Below are 17,555 nucleotides of genomic sequence, written 5' to 3' on the forward strand. Positions count from 1 at the left end.
TCCAATCCAGTTTTCCTTAATACACAGTATATTCAGCACATAGGTTGAATAAGTAAGGGGAGAACATACAGCCTTGTCTCACTCCTTTGCCAACCTGGAGTCATCTGTTTTATCAGGTTCTATCTGTACTGTGGCTTCCTGACCTGTATATTTCTCAGGAGGACAACGAGATGTTCTGGGATTCCTATTTTTTAAAGCACATTCTACAGCTTGACATGATGATCACAATCAAATGCCAATCTATAATCAATGAAGCACATACTGTACTGACTTCTTTTTTGGTATTTGGCTTTCTCAATTATCTAGTATGCATTAGCAGTAAAGTATTCCCTGGTCTTTTCTAAAGCAAGCTTGAATATCTGGCATATCTTTTTAATTAAATGCACAAAAATAAGAAATATAAGTATAGCAAGGTTTTTGAGAGGATTGAGTCATATTTCTATTTATTTGTAAACATGCATAGAATTGCATGGTAATTCAGTATAATTCTGTATGAATACAAGCTGTCAGAAAAGTAAATCCCATTAAACTGAGAAGCTGTTTCCAGAAGTGTCTCTTACCGCTATCAATTGAACATTTTTCAGTTATTCTAACTTTGTTTCATTCCTTTCTTTTTGCTAAGAAAAAAAACTAATACTTGGGAAAAGGGGTATCATTTTGTACCTCATAAAATGATAAGGCAATGGTAGACCACTTCTGTATTTTTATGAAGAAAACCACATGGATAGAAAATAAGGAGAAAATCTATCTGTGTGGTCGCTGGGAGTTGAAAGCAACTTGATAGCACATAATCACCCCATAAAATTCTGTGAATGAGAAAAACCTTGACCAAGCAAAGGTCTTCTTAACACAACTTAGTGACAGGATTCGCACATCACAGTAAGCCCTAATGTGGTTTGGTTTCAGATTAATCTATTATATGAGCTTAGTCAAGCTGTAAGGCAGGCATTCGGTTCAGAACTGCTGGTTTTTAACTGCTGGTTTTAGATCTTATTCTCCCTTAAAAACCAGAGCAGTCAGTCACAAATAAGTACATATACATAGGCCTCCATCATTCACATCACAAATTTCAGTATGTCTAAAGATACATTTAAGTACACATTTGAGTTAAAGGGAAGTAAAACTTGGAATAAAAGGTCTACAATTATACGCATTGCCCATTTTCTGAATTATAAACAATTTATAAGATGTACAATTGAACCCAAAGTCTAGTTTTGTCATTACCTTTCATATAATGCTTGGGCGCATCTTACCTGTATATTAAAGGTAACAACCTTTTCAACTCAAGTTTTGATAACTATCCTTCCACCCCTTTCAGCAGTCTTGTCTTCTACAAAACCATGTTGTCTGGCATACACTGGTACAGGTAAGTAATTTATTCTTTGGATTGAACAGCATATTAAGCATCTGTAACTGTCCAGTCAGCTGCCTCTTGACTATGAAGTGCTCTTCGAAAAAAGATGCAAGCAAAAAATATCAGTCCCAATGTATCCTTATTACATTAACATTTAATATTAGATTTGATTGTAGCTATCTCTCACCTGCCATAGCTCGGGGTGGTCACTTGGTGGCTCTCTTGGCTGCTGACGGGTTGCATTTTGGCCCAGAGGCCAAACCCTAACGCTGCTAAGCCATTTTATCCTGCAAGCCGCAGTTGGAGGAGGCGGTCGCAATGCTCCAGACCGTATTATGGCAGGCGAGGGATGACAGGTTGCTTTCTCGCCAACAACTGTACACTGATCTCACCTACGATAAACCGGAGTTCGCTTTTGACGTTCGTGCAGAGCCTCGCTGCCAAAGTACAAATCGCCGACGTAACAATAGGAGAAAATTCGTGCTCGCTTAATCGATTGGGGTTGGCCCAGAAAAAGAAACCGATAGACCTGGGTGGTTTGGGCTTTCCAAATCTACCAACCCGTAAGATCGTTCTTTTAACAACCATGTGATAAAGTTTCAGCAGGTAAAATAAAATCCATCTATTAAACTTAACAAGAGGCGTGCTGGGAAGGGGAGAGAAGAAAGATCGATAACCTGGCATAAAAAGCTGCGTAACTTAGCATCTGAAATGTTGCTACCATTAATGGGTAGAACAATTGAACACAGAGATCTAATTACGTATCAACAGCGGCTATACCTTCAGCTTATCTTCAGAGCTCAGGTAAGAAATACGGTCATTTGCTCCAAGGCCGCCTCAAGAAACTAAAACCCGGTTTGAAGGAACGTTTTCTAGCTTAGGAGAGTTTTGATATAATGATCAACCTTACGGGCCAAGCGCTCAGGTACCATGGTTTGTACAGGGCTTATTATGCCATCCTGCGCACCTTTATTTAGCCGCAAGTCTCGCTATCTTGGGCTTCCTCGCAGATAAAGAGGCACGGGCGGAAACGTTTCTAGCGGAAACGTTGCAGAAACGAGGGCAGGAAAAGAGCTCCCTTTCCCACCAACATTCGAAGGGCACTTGTCCTCTGACGGTGTTCTGAGCCCGGTTCTTGCACCTCCGCACCGAGGAAGTGGATCACGAAGCCATTCGGCTTTGCTGCTAGACAGGGCTACAACTGAGCTCTGGGCCAGCTCACTCGCGCGTGAGAAGGCTAAGCAGCGAAAGGCGGCTTTCCCGCCGTCCCTCACGGGGACGAGGGAGGCAGCGACAACTACTCTTGTTCAATAACAATTCCCGCCGGACGGGAGGGGGGAGTTATTACCATGGCAACCTGGGCCCGCCTCTTGGGACTAGGCCGCCACGGCGGCGGCCTAACAGCTATGGAGAGCGGTGGTGGTTTGACCGGTTTGGCCACCGGGAACCTTGAAGATCTCGGCCCAGTCCCGAGGCCTGCGATCGACCCTCCCGTTCTCTCGACAGGTAGTGGCGGTAGCTCTTGGCGGCACTTGGAGGTTCAGGGCGGGCCCGACCGAGACCTGAGAAGCTCGAGAAACGGAGTCGAAGAGGGGCTGAGGCTTCGGGCGCGTGGCTCGGGATCCCGCTGCTGGGGCTTCCACGCGCCACACAGGCGATTCCTCTGCATGCTCGCGCGCCTCTTACCCTTTGATGGCGTGCTTGGAGCTTCCGTGTTTTTTTTTTAGTTATTTTTCAACCCCCTTTTCCACCTTAGAAGTTTCCCAGTCAAATTCCAAAACGAGAAGGAATGTCAACATTCCATTAAAATATTTTAGCAACATACACAAACTGCCAAAGAGAACAACGTTCAGAAACTGAAAGAAGCACAGGGCCAAGCCGAGTCCTGTTTACTTTTAGTAAAATAGAAAGAAAAAGCTTCACTCTTATTATTTCGTGGCTTTAGGACCAAACCAATGTGATTTACAGCCTAGATTTTTGGTCTCCCAAAGTCCAGGCAAATTTATTATTAAAGAGGAGGAGAGAATAGAAAAAGGCAAATGTTAATGAAGTTAGCCTTAAAAAAAAGTCCTGTGGCTGACAGAATGCAAGGCACCAACTAGGATGCCTGAAACCTGTGCAAAAGGGTTTGTAAGAAAATGGATTTCAAGGGGAGTGGAAGCCCAGAAGAGAAATTTGAAAGAGATGGTTATCCAGGCTGTTGAAGATGTCTATCCTTACCCCAGATTCCAGAGCAGAGGTGGAAGAGTTCAGTGTTATGGTGGATAAGCTGCACCAAACTACCCATGCCACAGTCATATATTATTTCAGTCTTCATTTTCAATTCTCAAATCATCACACTGAGTTTTGAAATAGCCAAATCTTAAAAGAACTATAATTTCTCACATTGCAGAACCAACCTGAGAAATCTTGTGTGTCCCCCAAGATCATGAACTCATGATCAATTAATTACATTTTCTTGCACTGCCTGCTTCTATGAATCCAAGGCGGTATAGAGTGTATGTGTGTATGTATATATGTCTGTGTGTGTGTACGTACACACACACATACATATTGTTAGAATATACACAGATAGTGTATATACATAATAAAGAAGGAAAGTGCACTTTAGTGGGAAAGTGGAAGGCAAAATGAAGAGGGGCCGACCAAGGGCAAGATGGATGGATGATATTCTAGAGGTGACAGACTCGTCCTTGGAGGAGCTGGGGGTGTTGACGACCGACAGGAAGCTCTGACGTGGGCTGGTCCATGAAGTCACGAAGAGTCGGAAGTGACTGAACGAATAAACAACAAAGCACTTTAGTGTTAGGTATCTGGTATAGTTGTATTATTATTATTTCAGAAATACCACAGCTTGCTGTCATGAATGAGGAACCTGCCACAATTTGTTTCAATGAAGATGATTATTACTGTCCTGTCTGCCAAGATGTGTTCAAAACACCTGTCAGGATTTCCATTTGTCAACATGTGTAGGTATCCGACCAACACATTTTCATTGTTTTTCTTCTTTCCCTCCCACTCTTCCTTTCTATTGTTAGAATACATCTACAGTAGTAATATTACTCCTTTTCCACTCACTCATTCCTGTTTCAAGGTACTGAACTGTAAAACATAAATAGCTAAAAACTGGGACTGCTTCAGCTGCAGCCTGTCTGCTACTCCTAACTTTTTAAATATATCCCCTTGACAAGGGTCATGAAATAAGGGCATCATGCATAGTGGAGCCAACCTTGATAGAACCAACTCAGGGCTTAAAACTGGTGTTATTACCATGTTTGAAAAACAAAACCAGGAAATGTGAGCTGCTCAGTCACCACAAACGTGACTGAGATACCATCCAAAAAGAAGCAACCAGCAAACTGTTGCTGCCACAGAACCCATGGATTAGTATTTTTCCAATGATTAGTGTAAAATTGCTATAGTGAGCATTCTTATATTCTAGTATGTAACAGTTTCTTACAGTGGCCAACCAGGACACAAGGAACTCTTTTTCTGTTGTTTCCTTGCAAGTTTAGAGGTGTTGTAGAGAGTAAAAAAGATGATCTTAACAGAAAAATTCAGGAACTTTTACATAGGCAAAAGGGGCCAGAACATTTTTTAAGTCCAGAACTATAAGATAACATTCAGAAGCAGCTCAGGCAGACACCCCACCCCCCTTAATTCACTGAAATATAAGGAGGAGCAGATATAGAACAGTCAGACTTGCAGATTTCCGTTATTATAGCCAATCTCAATAAAAGTAGCTTTAGCCTTGCTGTGGAGTTGATTTTCTGGTGTGGTCTACCTAGTAGGGCTGATGTATATTCTGCCTCTCATCATGATTAATAGCCATTGATGTTCTTCTTCCAAAATCTACCTAATCCCTTTTTACACATTTAAATTGATGGTTATTACAACATCTTTCCTGATTAGCCTCCATTAGTGTAGGCCCCATCACAATATATATATGAACTTAAGATGATGTTGATTTATCTTAGAGTATGTCACTTGCTTTGACTCTGATTTGCCGTTTTCATGCCTATTCATTCACTGCCACTTTATATTTGGTTAAGATTTTGTAGGAAATGTTTCTTAATGGCTATGAAAGAAGGTGGAACACACTGTCCATTATGCCGAGGCATCGTAACTAGAAAAGAAAAAGCACGTCCCAACAGAGCCTTAGATGTTGAAAACAACATGAAGAAGTTGGTGGGGAGTTGTAGATGCTGTGAAAAACAGGTACGGAGCATGCAAAATAGTTACTTTTAGAAGTGGATGATTGTTGCAAATATATGCATACTTATTCCAGAGGATCTTCCAAATTTGTAGAGCAAGTTTGGGATTATTGGGAAGAAAGCAGATCCAGTCTATCAACATTATCTGATTCAAAAGCAAATAGACACACTTGGATGCACCCCAAAACTGCATAAGCTATTTGATATACTCTTATCTATCCTTTGAGATTATTTTTTTATTTATTATCCCTCCTTTATTTTTGGTCAGCTCAAGATGGCATACATATCTAATACTCCTGACTTCTGTTTTCCTCACAGCATTATCCCTATTTGGTGGGTTGTGCTGAGAGAGAGTGGCCCAAAGACTCCCAGCCAGCTTTCATGCCTAAGAGAGGACTAGAATTCATGGTCTCCCAGTTGCTAGTCTCTCCCAGCATCTTAACCACAACACTAAACTGACTTTCTGAAATATTTTTTTCACACCAGTATTTTAAAATCTAAATACTGTAAAATGTATCTTCTTTTGCAGATTAGATTCTCTCGTATGAGACAGCATTATAAATCATGTAAGAAGTATCAAGATGAATATGGTGTTTCTTCTGTAATTCCAAACTTAGACATATCTCAGGATTCAACGGGAAACAGGTAATGTGTAGTTAGTTTTATAATTTTTTTCAGAGAATATCCAAACCACGTTTTAATGCCTGCTTTAGATTTGGCATGAGGAATATTTATAGCATAGAATTTTCTTCATGATGTTGGCTGAAATACAGAGTCTGTACACTTTATAATGTTGTTTCCAAATCTTTTTTAGGAAAGGGCTAAAATAAACCTTTATCTTTGAACTTTGGAGCTCTGGTTCCACTGTGAAATAAAATCTGAAAATTTCCTTATCGTGTAATTCAATGTGTAAGCATTTGTTCGGTTGTAATTGTGATCTATCTTAAAATATTTAAGATTCTGCTATGTGTATGGTTCATAAGATTGCTTTTATGTAAGACTACTTTTTTAAAAAAATATTTGAGCTGAAGCAGAAAAAAAGCACTATATCAATGTATTGTTCAAGATTTGAATATAATGACATCAGCATTTGCTTTTTTAAATGCATTTATTTAGATTTCTTAAATGTTTGAACAAATAAGAGCTACTGTCAGCTCTCTGAGGTTGGCCAGGTCAGGAAATAAACAGAGCAAAGGTTTCAGGAATGCCACTTTACTGTTGTAAGGTATAATAATAGAATCCTGAAGGCCTGCCAGAAAATTCCTCTGCCCCCTCTTACACCAAACAGAATCAAGTTGGGGTCGTTTTGAGTTTCTTTCTCATGACTTCTCCTTTGCATTTCCTTTCTTGTAGTAATTCTTGCATTCTTCATCAAGGTTATCTCCATTCTCCTCTACAGCCACTGAGTTTCATAGTATTTATTACTTAAATAATAAATAAATTTTCCATTGGAATGCAGCCATATTTTTATTCTTTTTACTTGTCATGGTCAGAGAGTTGGACTAAAATCTGAACAAGCAGTTTGTTTCAACCTGTTATAATAGTTATTTTGTAAGTGTCAAGTTTCCACCTGTAAATTTAAAGTTTTATCAAGGTAATCTCCTTTATTACAATTAATTTTTGTTATTTAGAAATTAAAACCTGACTCCTGGTTTGTTACCTTGGTGTACTGACTAGGCACAGACCATGTTTGCATAACATAGTAAGTCTCTCCAGTTGATTAATGGGAATGCATGTGCTGCTGTCTTTTGCTCAACCTGTAGTTCCTTAGCCTTTTTCTCTCCCTTTCCTCTAAATTTAAAAATGTCTTTATTTCTGAACTAATCCTCGGGAGAAACTTAAGAGATAAAACAACTATTTCTTATTTTGAATATGTCACTAATATTTCTGATAAAATCACTGAATGCATTGTTATTTCATTCATTTTTATATGTTCTTATTGGCTGCTTTGAAGGCATAAATATTTTAAGGTTCAATTACATACATAAATATAATTATAATTAATATTAAATATGTTAGAGGAAATTTTGTAATTATACAGCCATGGTAAAAGTGACAGCAAGAGCAAGAAGTCTTGTCTCAAGTTGCAAACAGGGAAACAAGACAGATCTAGTTAGTATTTGGAGAACCACCTGAAGCCCAAGGACTGTAGGCTACACTGGAAGTTGAAATGCATGCCCATGTATGTGGGGCGACGGGGGGTTGGGGGTGGGCGGCGTAGTTTTGCGCTGGTTTGCCTCCTTTCTCCAGGGTCAGTCCCAATCGGTGTTAATAGGGGAGGAGAGATCAGCCCGTGGCCCCTCCTTTGTGGGGTGCCACAGGGTTCAGTACTCTCTCCACTCCTTTTTAACATCTACAAGAAACTGCTGGGCAAAATCATCCATCTCTATGAGATGAGGTATCATCAATATTTATTTATTTATCAAATGTTTATCACCGCCCATCTCCCCCACATGGGGAACTCTGGGCGGTTCACAATAAAAATATGCTGATGATACTCAGCTATACATCTCCATCTCAGGGGAAGTAAGTAAGTGATGCTGTGGCTGCCCTTTCTAAGTGCCTGGGGGCTGTTGGGGTCTGGATGGGGAACAACAGGCTTCAGCTGAACCCTGGTAAGACGGAGTAGCTGTGGGTTAATGGCCCCTCGGTTCCCAGGAATTTGCCATCTATAGTTCTGGATGGGGTCCCGCTGCCCCAGACAGACCTGGTGCATAACCTGGGGGTCCTCTTGGACTCATGACTCCTGCTCAAAGAGCAGGTGGCAGTCATGGCCAGAAGGGCCTTTGCGCAACTTCGTGTTGTGCACCAGTTACACCCTTTCCTGGAGTGAGAGGCCCTTCGAACGGTCACTCATGCCCTGGTCATCTCCCATATAGACTATTGTAAGGCGCTCTACATGGGGCTACCCTTGAAGAGTAACTGGAAGCTTCAACTGGTACAGAATGCAGCTGCGTGGGCGATTTTAGGTGCTTCAAGATCAGCACATATAACACCTTTGCTCCACGAGCCGCATTGGGTGCCAGCCTGCTTCCGGGTCCAATTCAAGGTGTTGGTTATCACCTTTAAAGCCCTACATGGCATGGGACCATGTTACCTGAGGGACCATCTCATCCTCGTTACATCAGCCCGTCCCACCCGGTCATGCAGAGAGGGCATGCTACAGACCCCATCTGTAAGAGAATTCCATCTGGTGGGGTCCAGGAGGCGGGCCTTCTCTGCAGCAGCTCCTGCCCTGTGGAACATTCTTCCCCCAAAAGTGAGGTTAGTCCCCTCTCTCCTGGACTTCAGAAAAAAATTGAAGACCTGGTTTTGCCACCATGCTTGGAGTGGGGAGAGGAATAGCCATTCTTGAGGCTGGCTGGTTCCCTAGTCCCTCCCGGGACCGGCCTTACCAGCTTATGGGATGAATTAGATCTGCTGTTACTTGGATTTGACTATATTTTATATATTTATTGATTATTGGTATTATTTATGATTTTTATTGAATTTTAAATTGTTTTTACTGTGAACTGCCCAGGGTCCCTCCTTGTGGGGGAGATGGGTGGTGCTAAAAATATGATTGATTGATAAATAAATAAATAAAATGTAGTCACCTGCAGTTTAGCTTGACTTGAAAGCATTTTCACTAGTATTTTTTAACAGTTAGTAGAAAAAAATGCTACCTCCTTGGTTCCTATTTCTGTTCCTCCCTCCAATTACAAGCACATATACTGTATATTTGAGGACAGTCTGGAAGAAATTATATAGATTAGACTATCCTCCTGAACTCTGACAGAAGTAATATTGTCCACATATTTTATTCAAATGAATTTTGTTTATCAAATTTAAAGACACTGCTTATCAACCAGAGTCAGAAGGATTTATCTGTTAATCATAATGCTTAGGATTTTTTGTTTACTTTAAAATATATTCTCACTCAGTTTTAGGAGTGATTCTTCTACTTCGGAAGTGGGAGAAAATTCTAATCTACATGTTCCTGAAGAACCTGCAAGGTAGGAATAACCGTGGATATTAATAACTGTTAGGTTCTCTGACTAGAAAGAGGGCAGACAGTTACTCAACAGAAATATATACCAAAGTAATATGAAATTCGCAACACATTTGTGTGAACTGCTAGTTTTTAAAGTATTGTATGAACTAGTAAACAAATAGGTAATGCAATATGTGCCCAATTAAAAGCTATTTTTAGTAATAATGCAGTTACTGTAGATCACTGATCATAGGAGCCAGGATAATGGGAAAGTTTCACCTTCCTTCCCCTGGGAAGAGTGCATTCTTCCTCCCTGGAAGAACTCCATGGTAAGGGAAACAGTGTTGGCCCTAGTCATTGGTAGGAGAATAAATTGCCAGCAAGCCTTTGCCCACCCCACCCTGAAGGAAAAAAAAAACAATTCTCGTATCAATTGCCTGTAACTACAGAAGCAAGAGAGGGATATGTCATGGATCCTGTTCCAATGTTCCTGTGAACATCGTAACCAGTTCCCATGCCATGCTGGTGCTGACACATGTTACTGTTCGGGAGGGCGCTGCTCTTGTTCTTTTGTACCAGGCACTGATGTAGAGACTTTGGAATGTCTATTTGGGTTATCTCGCCTGTTCAAGGACACTTTCCCAAAGACCAGCAGGAACCATTAGGAACACCTGCAGGCTGCAGGAAGTGGGCTCTTACTGACTCTGGGGGGAGGGATTGGAACTATCTAAGCTTTAATTGTTTGAAAGACCCGTGCTTTTGCCATTCTCAGCTTTGCTCTTGAACTTGCATACTATCCAGTAATAAATCAGATATCCATAAGCTTCTTGTATAAGTCTGGCTGGAAACTTGGGTAGGCATTCATCACAGATACTCTGATCTCTGCTACCAGTCAGAGGTGGTGTCTCTGTCAGTCACTACAACTGACTGTTGTCAGTATTGCAAAAGCACACCAAATTACTCACTTGCTGCAAATAGCAGATGTCCCTGTGAGCTTGTTTTTCATCCATTGAGTTACTTGTACATATTGCATGCTGCTTCTCTATTTTTTATTTGTGTGACTGTTTCTTGTTGTTTGTATTTCAGTGAGCAGCCTACATTCAAATGCCCTCTATGTCAAGAAAGTAACTTCACAAGGCAGACGCTATTGGATCATTGCAATGACAGGCATCTTTATCAAGTAGACCCAGTAGTGAGTACTTGTATAAAACTTGTTGTATGTAAAATAATAAAAAGTCTTGTGACACCATAACTCAACTGGTATAACAGATGGTGTAACAAAGAGTTAATTTTTAAGAATACGAGTTTTAATTATTTATTATTTTTATTGTTATTACTAATGAAATGCCATAAGAACATAAGCACTGCGCTGCTGGATCGGGCCCCTGGCCCATCTAGTCCAGCTGTCTATTCTCACAGAGGCCAACTAACTGTACAAAGAATCCCACTAGTCTCCCAGCTGATGGCCTTCAGAGGCAGTCATACTGCCATCAAGGCTATTAGCCATTGATCCCCCAGACTTCCTTGAATTGACACAACCCTTTTTTGAAGCCATTCAAACTGGTAGCCAGCACCACATCTCATGGTAGTGAATTCCAAAGTTTAATTTTATTGTGTTAAAAAAAAAAGACTTTACCCTCTGAAGAATACTTACAATGGTAAGTTACTTTTTAAAATTATGTTAATTCCAAGACATGTTAAATAAGAGAGAATGAAGTGGCCTATTTCTCCTCCAGATTCATCTTACACTGTTAAAATATCCTCTTCCCCTGTAGACCACAGATCATTCCCTGCTCCTCCTCCTCCTCCTCTTCTTTGCCACTTCTTTTTCAAATATTTAAACCGTAATTTAAAACATTTAACCTCTTTTTATTTTGAAAGAACTTTTCCATTTTCAATAATAATAGTATTTTCACTTTATTTTTTCTCAAATGTGACACAGTTCATTCCTTGATAAGTACACAGAAATTGCATTTAATTCAGTGGACATACCTGAGCACTTAAAATATTTAGATTTGGCAAGATTTTACCAAGCTTTATATTAACATTGCAGAACTGGGTGGGAGTGATTAAGTTTTTAAAAAATGTCTACTCAAGCTTACTCAAGCTGACTACATGGACACATCTGTGTTATTTTCCTGGCAATAGTTCAGACATAGTTTGCTGTTACCTTCTTCCCAGGCCTATATCCCTGGGATTTCCTGGTGTTTTTTCCATCCAAGTGCTAACTGGGTCAGATTCTGCTTAGCTTTTTCAAGTTCAGCCAAAAGTGGCTTGGTACTGGTACTGGTGGAGATTAGTGGCTTTAAAAAATAAATAAATAAGCACTTTACACACATTCTAAAAGCCTCCTTAACCTTATGGGTAGAACATGACTAGTATTTTCTCCTTTAAAAGTGGAAATACTAGATGTACTTTTAAAACCCAGAGATGTTAGGTAAAGGTAAAGGTTTCCCTTGACATTAAGTCCAGTCGTGTCCGACTCTAGGGGGCGGTGCTCATCTCTGTTTCAAAGCCAAAGAGCCGGCGTTTGTCAGTAGACACTTCCATGGTCATGTGGCCGGCATGACTACACGGAACGCTGTTACCTGCTCGCCGAAGCGGTACCTATTAATCTACTCACATTTGCATGTTTTCGAACTGCTAGGTTGGCAGGAGCTGGGACTAGCAACGGGAGGTCACCCCGTCACATGGATTCGAACTGCCGACCTTCCGATCGGCAAGCTCAGCGGTTTAACCCCAGCGCATATTCCTTCTATAACTGTCTACTTGTTAAAATCAAATACCTATTATTATTATTATTATTTATTAAACTTGCATGCTGCCCAACTATCAGCAACATTGTTTAATCGAAGGAACCCCGAGCATGCCAATCCTGTAGGATCGAATTGGCCAGGCAGATGCTATGGGAGACAGGCAGTCCCTCAAGTAACCAGGCACTATGCTGTGTAGGGCTTTATAGGTAACAACCAGCACCTTAAATCACACCTGAAAGCAAACCAATCACCAGTGCAGCTCGTGAAGCAGAGGTATTACATGGGCATACTGAGGCATGCCCATTACTGCTCACACCACCACATTCTGGACCAGTTGAAGCTTCCAGGTGGTCTTCAAGGGCAGCCCCACGTACAGTGAATTGCAGTAGGCGAGCTGCAAGGTGACTAGAGCATGAGTGACTGTCTGAAGGCCCCCCCGATCAAAGAAAAGGTACAGCTGTCACAGCAGATGGAATTGTGCAAAGGCCTTCCTGGCTACAGCTGGCACCTACTCTTGAAGCAGGAGCTGCAAGTCTAGGAAGACCCCCAGACTGCATACCAACCTTGAAAGGTTGCTACCCTATCCAAAGTCAAAGAAGGAATATCTCCAGATCTGGGTGACCCAAACACCCACAGCCACCCTTCCCGACCACACCCCTGTGTGTCCTCCCCAACCCGCACAGTGCCTCTTGTGCACCCGTGCACTCTACCCAACCCATGTGGCACCTCTCAACCCCACGTACCCTTCCGAACCCACGTGGCACTTCTCGTGCACCCTCCCTGCACATCCCCTCACTCCCTCTCCCACCCAGCAGCAGCCACTTACCTGCCTGCTGGCCTGAGACTTGCAACTTCCTGCTGGCTTCCCCACTGACTTTGGTTGTGGGAAGCCAGCAGGAAGTTGCCTCACCTTATGACTGTGGGACTCAGTTAACAACAGCTACCAGAACTGCAGAGATTGCTGTCACTAAGTGATGTGGTCACACTTTATGACCGCATCACTTAGCACTGGAAATTCCACCCCAGTTATTGTCATAAGTGGAGGACTTTTTTTACTTTTTAATAGGAAGTAAAGAGAAATTCAGGATTTTATGTAGTCCGTATAAGGTGCTTCTGATCCTTTCTCATTTTTTAGGTCTGTCCTGTTTGTGTCTCTCTTCCATGGGGAGATCCTAACCAGGTTACTAGAGATTTAGTTGGCCATTTAAATCAAAGACATCAACTTGACTATGGAGATTTTACGGTAAGAAATTTGTATGATAGCTTTTTCTGCTCTTGAAGACTGAATTAGATCTCCGTAATCTTTGATTAACTTTTGTAGAAGTTCAGTAGTTGTAGTTGCCTATATGCTTTGAAATGCCTACAGCTCTTAGAGACTAGGCAAATAGGATGAGAGCAACTATTCAAGTATTTAGCAGAAGGTGCTTGATATTGTACAATTCCAGCCTGATGTTTGAAGGAAAGACTAGGCTGTTCTTCAGGTTTCATTCCATACCTGGTGACAGTAAAGGTAGAACTTTCATATTAAATGTTCTATTTTATTATTTTTGTGATGGCAGTTCAAATGCTGGACCTCATTCTGGATTAAATTGTTGAACCAGCATGTATCACCAAATCTTGAGTGAGAGAAGACAGAGTATTTATCTCATCTAGTTGTACCAATCACGGTAGTCTGTACTGCAGCAGCTGAGAGGTTAAAAGTCTGAGTAGTAGCAATTTATAGGAGTTACACTGTATTAATCAGATTCTACATCCAACTTTGAATGCATGATTTTTTGTAGTTTATCCACCGTATGGCTAACGGTTTCCTTTCTTGAACTAACTAGTTTGATCTTGAGACTAGCTATATATTGATACTGGTATATTGATAGTGGCTCATGTTTTCATGATTGCCATGGTAACACTATACCTCTCCTAATTAGTATTTTATCTCAGTAGTGCCCCCTCTGAATTTGGTATTCTATTTGGGTAGAGTTACTGCACTGAACGTAGAGAAGTTATGCCTAACTCCATTGCCACTGGATACATCGCTTTTCCATTGTCTTTGGACTACTGGTTGCTATGGATGTCTGCAACAGTGGTAGTCTGTCTAAATGGTTCTCCCTAAACATCTGTCTTTGGGGAATGTTCTGCCTCTTTTGTTGGCAGTGCTGTCAAAACCATAAGTGACTTCTGGAATATGTAAATGACATTGTTGAAATACACTGCCAAATTCTGATATGGGGCAAATGAAATTGATACATCCTCGACAGCTGCTTGTTTGTTTGGATACTTTTTAGTATCCAGATTCTCAAGATCAACACTGTACATTGCAAGAATATATTTATGGTATATGAAGAAGTTGGTGGTTCTCAGGAAATTAGTGTGGTAAAATGTAAAGAGCATTAAAATACTGTTCGTATAAATATTAAATCAAATACCCATCAAGTTTAAAATGTACAAGTATATGTACTGAAGAAATTGCTTATTCTTTGAGGGGGATCATGTCTTCTGCAATCACAAGTAATTAATACTGAATAATAGAAGTAGATGCAGTTGTACAGTGTTTAACTCTTACTAAAATTGCAGATGGTCTATATAGTGTTGCACTTTCCACACTTTTATTCTTCTGGCACTTACAAAGATATGTCTTACAGGCTTTAAAATTAACATAAATACTTTCAACATTTAAGTATGAGGTACACAATTTTTAATCCATGCAGATATGCTTTTTTACCATATATGCTGCTGTAGCATATTGGTGAAACAAAAGCCTTACATACCTTTGCTCCTTAAATAGCCTTACTATAACTGTCTCCTCCCTGCCTTTTATTTGGGAATGGAAGATGTTCTTTCATGCAGAATGTTCTGGGTTTAATACTAGACATCTCCAGTTAAAGCTATTGGTGTAGTATACTTGGTGAAATGGAGAAACAGTCTATCCTAGAATAATGATGGGGAAGAAGAGGAAGTCTGCGTGTACTGTAAGTGCTAAAGGGCAAAACAAAGATTATGGTGTGAGAGGAACAAGTTCAAAACAACTGTGATGCGGGAGGGAGAGACACCAGTAAACTTGTGGAATGATAGGATAGAAATGATCTCTCCATCTGGAAAAGCACACAATCCTACAACTACAAAAGCTATCCAGGTACAGAAAGTCAAACCTTATGTCTTAAGATTTCTTCTCTCCCCTCAGAGAAGAACAGAGAGATGTGCAAAGGAAGACCTTTGGACTAGGAAGTATCTTGAATCCTTTGAGTAATGGCAGGATACACTAAAAGGAAGCTTCCCGCGTGCTCTTGGAATCTGGACATAAATTCATTTAGTTTATTTTTAAAATCATTCTTGAAACATAAACAGAGTAAATGAATTTAACTCTTTTACTCTTTAACTGCTGCTCTTAATATGAAGATAAATCTAAATAAAGATCAATCATATAAGAAATGGTATATTTACAATTTCCTAGGTAATAATGCAGAGGATTAGAGAAAAATAGCTTGATTTTGAAGGTTTTGTTTCTGATTCACTGCTACTTTGTTTGTTATTTAGAATCTTCAACTGGATGAGGAAACTCTGTTTCAAAACGCTGTTGAGGAATCTTGTCAAGTGAACCTTTGAAGCCTCTAATTTGCTTACATCACTACTATCTACAAGGGGGGTGGGAGTCAAGTCTGGTCTGATGTTAATAAAAAGGAACTCTGTATCCAATTCAGTAGCAATTGTTTTCCCCTAGGCAAACTTCATTTTAAAATACTTTAAAAACATGTATTACTACATTGTAGTATGAAGTATATCTTCTCCAACTACAGTAGTAATAGAAATATTTCAAATATCTGGAGAAAATATCATTGCCTTTGAAAGAAAAGCGTTTTGCTTCTTTTGTTTTTTATTTAAATTCTTTGATTTTACAGAACTTTTTTAGTTGCAGTGAAATAAATTGTAATATATTAGAGTGAGGATAAGGGGGATAATTATCCTTTCTTGAATAGTTCCATTTTTTTCTTGCATGCTTTGTATTTTGAAGTATATGTTAAAAGCTAAATGGTTTTATTGTGACCCGTAACTTAACTTTAACTATTGCATGCAGGGATTTTCTTAATTGTTTTCAAAAGTCTCTAAGTACAAAAGCATTTACTGAGCCTAATAGAATGCCAGAATTCAGACGCTTGCAAACTATGGCATGTTAGTCTAAAAAAAAAAATGATATTCTTTTCAGTAACACCATAGCCTCTACCGCTATGCTTTTCTAACCCCTCCCCCTTTTTTTCCTAAGTATTTCATTGCTGTGATTAATTCACATTAGTCTAAGACCTGTATATGACTTTTACGATGGCAGCATAATTCACCTGAAATGTTTATTAGAGTTTTTCCTCTTGTTTTTTAAATAAAACTTTGAACAGAAATGTCAAATAGTAAGTTCTAATACTTTGTAAATGTTATCTTACTAAGGCTGCTTTTGTAATAAGAAGGAGGGTTTCATTTTTTAAAAATGCAGCACTGTTTTAGGCCAGTATTAAATTGATTTGATTCCAGTGTTTAAGTTGACTAGAAATTTCCACTAATTGAATGTCACTTGCTTTAAAAATTAGTTTGGAAACTGTCTTCATTGTAGCGTTATGATTATGGATAAGCAGATTCATCTTATATCACTGCATTGTTATTCTAGGTTTCCATTAAGCCTTTGGTTTTGCTCTATTTATATTCAGGAAATAAAGAGAATTTTAGAATTCAGATAATGGAATCTCTCCATGCATGCTCATGATTTGATTATTGGACACATTCTCTTTTTGCTTTATTAAGTAGTAGTATTTAAATTTGGCTTTTCTCTCAAACACATCACTCCTTCATTGAAAAATTTTACAGACTGATCCAGATTTATGGATTTGCTTTTGCAGAATCCTCCGGCCCCCAACCCCAGTTTTGGGAAGAGCAATAATGTTTAACTGCACCGTTAACAACAACAAATTTTTTCTTTCTTCTGTACTTCCATGGAATAGAAATTTTATTTCTTCCACAGAAATAAAACAAATTAGTAACTATTTTAAAGACATTTCTTGATTGGGTATAGGCTTCAGATAAACCTAAGTTAATTAGCACATGTAGAGAAAGGGAAAGCACCAGTAGCAAACTGCAAAAAGAAGTAATCAGATAATAAGTCCTTTATTAAATTATCAGAGCAGTGCAGAATACTAAGTACTGTGATTTCCTTCTGTATGCCACCGCTGGCAGTAATTCATTTCTATCATTTATTGGATTGTTTGATTTCTGGACCTTTCTGG

General features: G+C 39.7%; 1 protein-coding gene across 1 annotated transcript; it reads left to right on the plus strand.

Moving 5' to 3' along the window:
- Positions 1-2,084: 2,084 nt before the first annotated feature.
- RNF138 (ring finger protein 138) lies at positions 2,085-17,012 on the plus strand. The gene is made up of 9 exons (XM_063299235.1): positions 2,085-2,860; positions 4,197-4,323; positions 5,407-5,572; positions 6,098-6,213; positions 9,492-9,563; positions 10,628-10,733; positions 13,433-13,540; positions 15,826-16,054; positions 16,086-17,012. Exons 1-8 carry the CDS (start codon positions 2,704-2,706, stop codon positions 15,892-15,894), a joined length of 921 nt encoding a protein of 306 aa, XP_063155305.1. The 5' UTR covers positions 2,085-2,703; the 3' UTR covers positions 15,895-16,054; positions 16,086-17,012.
- Positions 17,013-17,555: the final 543 nt, after the last annotated feature.

Source organism: Candoia aspera, chromosome 3 (genome assembly GCF_035149785.1).
Source record: "Candoia aspera isolate rCanAsp1 chromosome 3, rCanAsp1.hap2, whole genome shotgun sequence".
Taxonomy (NCBI): Eukaryota; Metazoa; Chordata; class Lepidosauria; order Squamata; family Boidae; genus Candoia; species Candoia aspera.